General features: G+C 45.4%; 1 protein-coding gene across 5 annotated transcripts in view; it reads left to right on the top strand.

Moving 5' to 3' along the window:
* The window catches only part of xylb (xylulokinase homolog (H. influenzae)), a 49,649-nt gene extending 41,203 nt beyond the window's left edge, over positions 1 to 8,446 (top strand). For all 5 annotated transcript variants that reach the window (XM_030078747.1, XM_030078748.1, XM_030078749.1 and 2 more), the window contains one exon: positions 5,413 to 8,446. In XM_030078747.1, the coding sequence (XP_029934607.1) occupies positions 5,413 to 5,481 (69 nt within the window). In that variant the 3' untranslated portion in view covers positions 5,482 to 8,446. The remainder of the gene's footprint in view (positions 1 to 5,412) is intronic.
* Positions 8,447 to 10,000: the final 1,554 nt, after the last annotated feature.

Raw genomic sequence — 10,000 nt, forward strand, 5'->3', positions numbered from 1 at the left:
GTTCACCCGACCTGCATGTCTTTGGACTGTGGGGGGAAACCAGAGCTCCCAGTGGGAACCCACGCAGACACGGGGAGAACCTGCAGACTCCACACAGCGGGGAATCGAACCCAGGACCTTCTTGCTGTGAACAAGAAGGTCCTGTTTAGGCCCCAGTCTGCACACACACACCATTTTCCAACAGGCCACAAGAACACATGTGGACTGCAGGCTCTGGGGCCCAAACTGCATGGGATTAGCAGAAGGTGGGCGTGTCTGCAAAGGGGAGAGAACCCATTTTCATTCACACAGCTGGAGGTCAGAGGTCAAGGGACCCTGCTGGAAACAGACATGACAGATTTTCACTCCTGTTCAAAATTCAGCCAAACTCTGCAGCGACATTTAGGGCCCTATCTTGTGCCACCCGCTACCCGCAAATTGCGGATTTAGGAACTTCCACTATCCCTAAATGGTATCTTGCGCCCACGCTACCTGCTATCCGTTATGCCGACTGCATCATTTGCGCCTGGAGGTGTGTCCGTGGGTGTGTTTCATGCGCTATCCCTAAAATTGCTATCTTGCGCACACACTTTTAGCGGATAGCGGGTGGTCCTGACCACCCGCTATCCGCTATCCCTAAAGTTTGGGCTGTTAGGAGAGCGCGCCCAGGCGGCTTCAATGCGCGCCCCGACGGAGCCTCACCACGCACACGGTCGGACTGATACCGGGACGCTGCCGGAATGGACTGAGTATATTACTCATATAGACTGTTTAGAGGTAAGACTGTTTTAATTGGACACTTACGCCAGCACGTTTTATTGTTTTATCATAAGCCAGCAGCTGTGCTATATTTTTATTTTTAATATTTTATTTGCCCAATCTACCTTGTCAATAAATTAGTTTACACATAGTTCCACCTCTGCCTCTTGTGTGTGTGTGGTGTGACCCGGGGATTTTACTCAATCAGTACAACCTTGTGACACGTCCACTTGGACACATGTGGCTCCACCTCCCGAATGAACTCGCCTATAATATAATATATAATATGTATATAGCCAACTTGCTTTAGCCTCAGTAGAAGCCCTGAGAAAATCTACCTCCCTCTCTCCATCGCGGGTTTAGGATTTAGGATTTAGGATAGTGCAGCCTGCTCTTAAAGGCAATGGCACCTGGCACACTGATTGGTTTAACTAGCGCAACGCCCAAAACACGCCTATGGATAATATAGCGGGTAGCGCAGGTGTTTTGCGGATAGCGGGAGGTGCACAAGATAGCAACTTTTACGGGGGAACGCCTCTTCCTAAATCCTAAATCCGCAAATAGCGGGTTTAGGGAGTCTGGCGCAAGATAGGGCCCTTAGTCCTCCTGCCGTTGGTATCAATGGATCAGTACAGCACATTAAAGCCTTCGAAACACATTACTGCATTAAAAAAAAAAAGTACTTTGCTATTTGCTGCCTGTGTCGAGCCACAATGTCAGAAAAAATAATCTTTCACCTTAGAGGTAAGAGGAAGAGAGTCAAAAGCACTCCCACGCCACATGCAGAAAAACATGAATAATAATAATACAGAGAATTTGCGGGGGAATAAAGAGAAGTGGCTGGTTTGAAAAAAATCCCCTGGACAGACCGAACAGCGTTTTCCTCTAGAAAGTGAAAAAAAAATAAATAAATAAATAAATAAAGATGAGTGAGGTGATGAAGGAGGGAAGAGCAGATGAAAAGAAACGTGATGATGGAGGCAGTGAAGGTCAGGGCTGATGAGACTTTACCTCCGTTTGGTTCTGTCAATCACCCGCCCGCTTCCCAGGAGGGAGGGGGGCGAGGTCATGTCGGGCTGTGGTGTGTGTGTGTGTGTGTGTGTGTGTGTGTGTGCCAGTTCAGATTCTCAGCAGCTGCACTCATTGGCCAGCATCATGTCTGCTCATCAGCGCTTGTTCACCTCAGAATCAGGATGAAACCATCAGACACACAAAGAGCCAAAATATGAACCTGTTTGATGCAGATGAAATAGAAGAAAAAAAATCAAATGATCCTCCTCAGTGGAGAGATAAAAGGCAGCAGGAAAACAAAAGCATTGACCACCTGAACTGCTGAATCTAAAACTTCAATTGGTGAATTAACTAAAATTTATGAGAAAAAAAAAAAACTCAGTGTCCACCTGTGCTGCCCCCTGCTGGCCGTGTCTCAGGCCTGCAGCTGATCCCCTCAGCAGATTCTACTCTGACATGGGATTCAGGAACAAGGAGATCCTGCTGATCTGAGCCCAGAATAAGCAGATTGTTTTCTTCTGAATCGGCCCAAGTCACAGCAACGTCTCTTCAGAGTCCAGATGCTGAGGAGGAGGTCGGGGTTCTGGACTCAGACCAGCAGGATTTCCTTCAGACTGGATCCCACAGGAGGAGGACAAACTGTTTTTTCCTGTTTTTTTTTTTTTTTTTCTGTAAATTTGCGATTTGTTAACCTGAGAATTTTTGACTTTTCTTCTTGTAAATGTGTGGCTTTAATCTTGGAAATTCTGAATCATTTTCCTCAGAATATTATCCCTCACGCTAATCCCGGCTCCATAATTTTTTTTCTCCCTACAATGGCTCTAATACACCGTCGTGAAGGAAAGATATTCTTACATAATTTGCACAAAATGTCACTAGAAAAACAAGCCAATCAGAATCAGTCTCAGTTGTTTAGACACAACCGGGCCTCATCCAGATTGGCACAAAAAAAAAAAAAAAAAAAAAAAAAACCCTCCTGATCAGTCCAGTTGGTCCTGACCAGTTGAGTCTCCTGTGGTCAGAGGGTCAGTCCAGTTGGACCAGTTGAGCCTCCTGTGGTCAGAGGGTCAGTCCAGTTGGACCAGTTGAGCCTCCTGTGGTCAGAGGGTCAGTCCAGTTGGACCAGTTGAGCCTCCTGTGGTCAGACGGTCAGTCCAGTTGGTCCTGACCAGTTGAGCCTCCTGTGGTCAGAGGGTCAGTCCAGTTGGTCCTGACCAGTTGAGCCTCCTGTGGTCAGAGGGTCAGTCCAGTTGGACCAGTTGAGCCTCCTGTGGTCAGAGGGTCAGTCCAGTTGGTCCTGACCAGTTGAGCCTCCTGTGGTCAGAGGGTCGGTCCAGTTGGACCAGTTGAGCCTCCTGTGGTCAGAGGGTCGGTCCAGTTGGACCAGTTGAGCCTCCTGTGGTCAGAGGGTCAGTCCAGTTGGTGCTGACCAGTTGAGCCTCCTGTGGTCAGAGGGTCAGTCCAGTTGGACCAGTTGAGCCTCCTGTGGTCAGACGGTCAGTCCAGTTGGTCCTGACCAGTTGAGCCTCCTGTGGTCAGAGGGTCAGTCCAGTTGGTCCTGACCAGTTGAGCCTCCTGTGGTCAGAGGGTCAGTCCAGTTGGACCAGTTGAGCCTCCTGTGGTCAGAGGGTCAGTCCAGTTGGTCCTGACCAGTTGAGCCTCCTGTGGTCAGAGGGTCGGTCCAGTTGGACCAGTTGAGCCTCCTGTGGTCAGAGGGTCGGTCCAGTTGGACCAGTTGAGCCTCCTGTGGTCAGAGGGTCAGTCCAGTTGGTGCTGACCAGTTGAGCCTCCTGTGGTCAGAGGGTCAGTCCAGTTGGTCCTGATCAGTTGAGCCTCCTGTGGTCGGAGGGTCAGTCCAGCTCCATCAGGGTGAACCAACAACCTGATGCTGAGCAGATTCTCTTGTTTGTGTTTCTGCTTCTTCTTCTCTTCTTCCTCCTTGTTTCCAGCTGTATCGCTGCTACGCTTCAACCACTGATCCACTTTCTGGATTTGTTTGGTCTCGTCTTCCCGCTCAGAGTGAACAAACGTCCTCGCTCCACGACCACGGCAGCAGATTGAAACCACAAACACACACATCTGACACCTTCAGGAACCCAGAGGGAGAACTGAAGAGAACATGTGATTTATCTAACACACATTTATGTTTTTATTGAACTTATTATAGCAGAGGCTCATTATTTTAAGAATTATGCATGACTGAACATCTGACGTACCCCCTGCAGTACTGCAGCGGACTCCCAGGGGGACGCGGACCCCCATTTGGGAACCGCTTTCTTAAAGACCTGCTGCTGGTGTGGAAATGAACTTCACTACATGCATACAACAGCCATTATTTACATCAGAACACATCAAGAGCCTTAATAAATGATGCTGACATCTTTATGCAGTTATGTTTACCGGAGCAACACACACACACACACACACACACACACACTTACACACAGAGTTCCAGGTTCATCAGAAGTGAATTCTCTTGTCATCGCATTTTAATTAGGCCATGTCACATGTACACACTTGCTCTTTCTTTCTCAAACACACATGTTCGCACACATGTTCGCGTGCGCACACACACACACACACACACACACACACTTCTGTTTACCAAAGCAATGTTCTTGCCTTCTCATCGCATTTTAATTATAATGCATACTCTCTCTCTCGCTCTCTCTCTCTCTCTCACCACACACACTTGTATGTTTACTGAAGCAATCTTCCTCCTCGTTACTTATCACACACACACACACACACACACACACACACACACACACACACACACACACTGTTCCATGTTATTCTAATGTAGTTGCATGTTTACTGAAGCAATGCTCTCCTCCTGTTCGTCCTCCATAATTAAACAGCACAGCTCATAAATAATGAAGACATGCTGCTAAAACACTTACTGCACACACACACACACACACACACACACACACAGCATGTGCAGTGTGCAGTGAAAATCAGCGCTGATTAGTTGTCGGGGAATGAATATTTCACTCGGCTGTACGGCGAGATATGAAAATTAAATATAGAAACAGGAAACAGTGTCGAGTGTGTGAGAGAGACGGAGACGGGACGGTGTTCAGTGCTGGGACGCACACACACACACACACACACACACACACACACACACACACAAACAGTGCATATGATCATTATTATTATTATTAGTTTGAGGGAGTAATTGTTTATGTTTGTATGTATGTTTTTATCTTTGTTTATTTGTATGTTGATCTGCTGTTTGTGTTGTTTTGACATATTTTTCTTTTATAGATCTTTTTGATATTTCTTTTTGCTTTTTGCTGCCTCTTTTTGGTTGTTACTCAGCTGATCGCTTGGTTTTATCACGCAGCATTCACACTAACTGTTTTTATTTCTTTTTATTCGCATTTTTTTCACTTTATTGTGAAGCACTTTGAGCTACGCCCCCTGTATGAAGGGTGCCATATAAATAAAGTCTTATTATCATTATTATTATTATTATTATTATTACTTTTTTATTATTGTTATTATTTTTCATTATTTTTCACACCAAGAGCGTATTTTCTGTATCTATAAAAACACACATGCAGACATTTTTAATGAGCGACTCGGCAGCTTTAACACAGTCTGTGGCGTGTGTGTGTGTGTGTGTGTGTGTGTGTGCGTGTGCGTGTGTTCCAGGTTTACGACCAGATGCTGAAGCGCTACGCCCAATTGGAGGAGAGAGTTCTGCAGGAGTCCCGCCCCTGAGCCCCAACAACCAATCAGCTCTCAGGGCAGAAGGAGAGGGAGAACCTGCTCTCGGCCGTGATTGGACGACAGAGGGGGCGTGAACCTTTCGGGAACCAATAAACAGGAACCAGTGAAAGACGAAAAAGTGTTATAACAGAATTCTTAACAAGTAGGGAAAACAGTGATTATGTCTAATTAATTTTTTAGTGTCATAGTGAAATGAAGCGCACGCTGTCATGGTTTTGCGTCCACAGGGGCGGGGTTTAGACAGACGCTCAATGGGCGTGGCCACTTTCACCACATGACGGTTTGGATTGACAGGAAATAAACGGCTTTATCCTCCTCCATCTCTGTGGCACCGAGCTGCACGCCCTCCTCCAGCCACACAAACACTTCCTCGCTGCACCTGATTGGTCGAACGCCTCGCCGGCACGCCGTCCTCTCCTGCGTTTCAAACCGGACCAACATGGCGGCTTTTTGGGAAACTTTCTCTGGATTTTTTTTTTTTTTTTTACGAAACAGAAATAAACCCTGCAGCTGCGGAATCTGTCTTTTCAAATCGATGACGGTTCTTTAAAAGTTTCTGTTCTGATGCCCCCTAATTTGCATAAAGACGCCTAGACCTGAACTTTATGCAAATGAGGAGACGTCGATGTGACGCCCCGCTTCTTGAAATGCAGCGCTCCCAGAATGCATTGCACAGCAGCTTACATGGAAGGGACAATGAATGTGGGAAGCAAGGATATGATTCAGATTCAGATTCACACGGCGGCCATTTTCCTGTCGCTGTTCTCACAGCTGCTCGGCGTGGAACCACAGAGAACCTGACAACCTGCTGAGGTTCCACCGCCTCCAGCCTGAGGAACGACGGAGAGAGAAACTCCAGAGGGACGTCGGCTCAGATTTCAACAGATTAGATCAGCTGTTAGCTACAACAGCTAACGTTAGCATTCAGCCACTTCCTAGCTAACATTACCGTCTGATACCGAAATGTGAACAAACATCCTGGACACGGTTTTTCAGTCCCCCTGCTAAAGCTTGCAGTTAAACTCTGTGTTCCGGTGAGAACGTGGCAGAACGTTCCCGAGTCCAGCAGAACATTAAAACCCAGCAGGACAGCTAACGTTAGCCTGCTAGCTTCAGCGCGGCCGGCGGCTTTCACTGCCACACCTTAATAAATAAATAATATGAGTTCACTCATATTTCAGAATGAATTCACGTCTTTCCTGTCGGGTCATGTGATGCTATCAAGCGATAACGTTAGCTAGGAAGAGGCTGAATGCTAATGTTAGCTGTTGTCTAAAGGTAGTTTTAGCTGTACCGGTGACGGCACAGCAAGATGGCCGCCGTGTGAACGTGCTCTATAAGACACGGAGGGCGGGTTAGTGTGACGAGTCACTTCCTGTCTGCTCCACCGACTCTGACGCTCACCCACATCTGGAACAAGAAACTGTCAAGAAACTACAACTTAAAAATAAGATTAAATATTAAATTTGTATATGACCTAAATAACAGCTGTGTTTCCAGCGGGCTGATTGGGTTTGTTTGGTTTGTTTCTCAGTTCATCCTGACAGAACAAACCTCACCTGACATCACGACGTCACACTCAAGCCCAGGTTTAGCTAGCAGGTGTTGTCGAGGTAATCAGACCGATCCAAACCTCATCGCTTGAAAACCGAGCCGACGTTTTTCTCAAACTTGAAAATGAAGAGCCACGCCCCCTGGCGATGCAGCTGCCCAATCAGCTGCAGCTCCTCCATGCTGCCGAGCAGGAGGAGAGAGAAAGCTGCAGTAATGTCCGGCCAAGCGTCCGGCCCATAAACTGGACCGTGTAGGGTTCATGTGTTCCTGCTCTGGTGGATTTGGTGGATTTGGTGTGCACGCGTCACCGCTGTTCTTGCCATGTTCACAGGAACACTCCAACATTTTAGGCGTAATCCCCTTTTCCCCAAGTTCCCCTGCCTGAGTCCAGATGTTGGACACCATCTCCTCTGTACGTCCAGAGGTTCAGTTCCTATGAGTAGCATTTCCTGGTAGCTTAGCATAAAGACTTGAAGTCTATGGGAGTCGTTAGCCTGGCTCGGTCAAAGTGAAAAAATAAACCTCACAGCAGCTCTGAGGCTGTCTGATTCACAGGGTGGATCATGTGGATCTGAAATACACAGTTTGCTAACAGCTAACAGGAGAGTCTTCACACAGGAAGTGAACATCTGGACGAACAGAGGAGGAAATTGTGTCCAACATCTGGTCTCAGACATGGGATTTTACCTCAGATAGTTGAGTGTTCCTTTACGTCAAATCTCGCAGAGCTCTGCTGTCATGCTGACGGAGCGAGGACAAACCCTGGAGTCGGTGGGGACATCTGCAGGAGGACAAGGTCCCCCTGATCGTCCCGTGGATTAAAACAGCAGCTGAACCTGGGATTAACATCCTCAGACTGTAGGCGCTGGGCTCTGGCTGCTTATTAAACGAGAGAAGCTGCTAACAGGAGTCAGAGCGACGCTGAATTAGATGTGAAATTAATTTGAGTTTTGGTTGTGAACGGCAGCCGAGAGTGAGCGACACGCTGATAATTTGATCATTTTCCAGGCGTCGGCAGATAAGGAAGTGACAGTTTCAGACTTTATTTCTGAGTGAGATTGGTTGGTAGCTTGTTTTTTTTTTTCTTTCCATTTGTAAACCAACCCTGTGCTCCCTCTGCTGCAGCACCTGCAGCGCTCACCTTGTTCAAGTCACAGTCAAGTGACAAACGACTTTTTCACCTCGTTAAGCGACTGTCCACGTCCTCACAGCCGCCCGCTCTGTCACAGCTGACCCACAGCGCTCCATCAAAATCCCTTTTCTGTCCTGAAAGCCGGGGATTTCACCAGTGTCTTCATTCCAGAAAAAAAAAAATCAGTAAAGGGTGTAATGATTTATTCACTGGGTTGAGTCGAGTTCATTCACCATTCTTTACAAAAAAAAAATTAAAATAAAAAACAGAATAATGTCAATTGTTTTGAATGAAGTTTTTTTTTTTAAATAGAATAAATAATGTTTTAGTAATTCTGTGGTCTGGTTGTCTGATTTATTTATTTTTCACATTTCAGAGTATGACGGCGTATTAGGGCCACTGTACAGAAAAAAAATGGAGCCAAGGGAGGGGAGGTAATATACAGAAAAAAAACTGACAAAATCACAAATTTACAAGAAAAAAAAACTCAAAAATTTTGATATTAAAGTCTTAATGGGAAAACTGAAAAATTTATGAGGGGAAAAAAACAAATTTACAGGGAAAACATTCTGAAAATTCTGAGATTATAAAGTCAAAAAAAAGAAAAAGAATTAAAAGTGCTGGGATTAAAGTAATAAATTGTGAGAAAAAAAAGTTTTTCTCATAAATGTATTACTTTAATCTCAGGGAATATTTGTTTTATTTTATTTATTTATTTATTTTTGAAATTTATGACTTTAATCTCAGATATTCTGAGTTTTTTTCCTCCCCCAGCTCCGTAATTTTTTTTTTTTCTGTGGCCCTAACACGCCATCTAAAGATAGTTTTACATAATTTGAATATTTAAACAATGATCCTGGTGCTCGTCGCTGTTTAACGAGTTTCTCTGAGGGAAGTGATGTCACTAGAGAAACAAGCCAATCATGTAGAGTCTTGAATTAACATCGGCGGCCCGTGCTTTAGCAGCCGGGAGGAGGGCGGGGCCACCAACATGACCAGCCAATCAGCAGCCAGTGGCTCATGAATAATGAATGAATGTCTCCAAAATGGCTTGTTAGATTCTAGATGAAAGAATTTGCTTTTTTCTTTCATTTAAATGTTCATTATTTTTAGACAACCGTTTAGATAAATTTGCCAAAATAAAAAAAAATAAAAAATCGCCTGCTTTCATGGTAATCAGCAGCTTCATTGACAAAATGTTTCATGTTATTTGTGTGTGACTCATTTCCAGGGACGTGGGATGTGACATGTTCTTTAACATGAGTTTCTACAAGGCAAGTTTAAAAAAAAAAAAAAGGCCCACGTCAGGACTGTAATGATGGTAAAACAAAGAGCGGATGATGTCATTGATAATTTCATTTCTCAGTCTCATGTCTGAGTCTTTTTGTGCTGAATTTGAACAAAAAATCAAATTACATTTCATATGACAGCATTTCAGTGAGCTCAGCTGGGCGCACTGGGTGTGGACACACCGCGGCACCATGGGACGGGACGCCGCGTGGACGCGTGGAAAACACGAGTTCACGGCAAATTCTCCCACTTTATCTCCTCGGTTTCACTGAAACGTTTATTCTTCTGTTGGAGAAACTTGAGGAAACAGCTCAGACCTCAGACTGAGGCTCTGCAGTGTCTGTCGTCCTGCTTCTGCCAACTCTGGTTCTAGTTTCCAAACTTATATCCACATTCACTTCATTTACTGTGTGTGTGTGTGTGTGTGTGTGTGTGTGTGTGTGTGTGTGTGTTTCCCCTAACAAGCTTGTTTGTGGCTGTCCAATCTCCTGATGGAAATACACATGAAATTCAATTAAACCTGAATTATTTCAA

This window comes from Myripristis murdjan, chromosome 20 (genome assembly GCF_902150065.1).
Source record: "Myripristis murdjan chromosome 20, fMyrMur1.1, whole genome shotgun sequence".
Classification (NCBI taxonomy): Eukaryota; Metazoa; Chordata; class Actinopteri; order Holocentriformes; family Holocentridae; genus Myripristis; species Myripristis murdjan.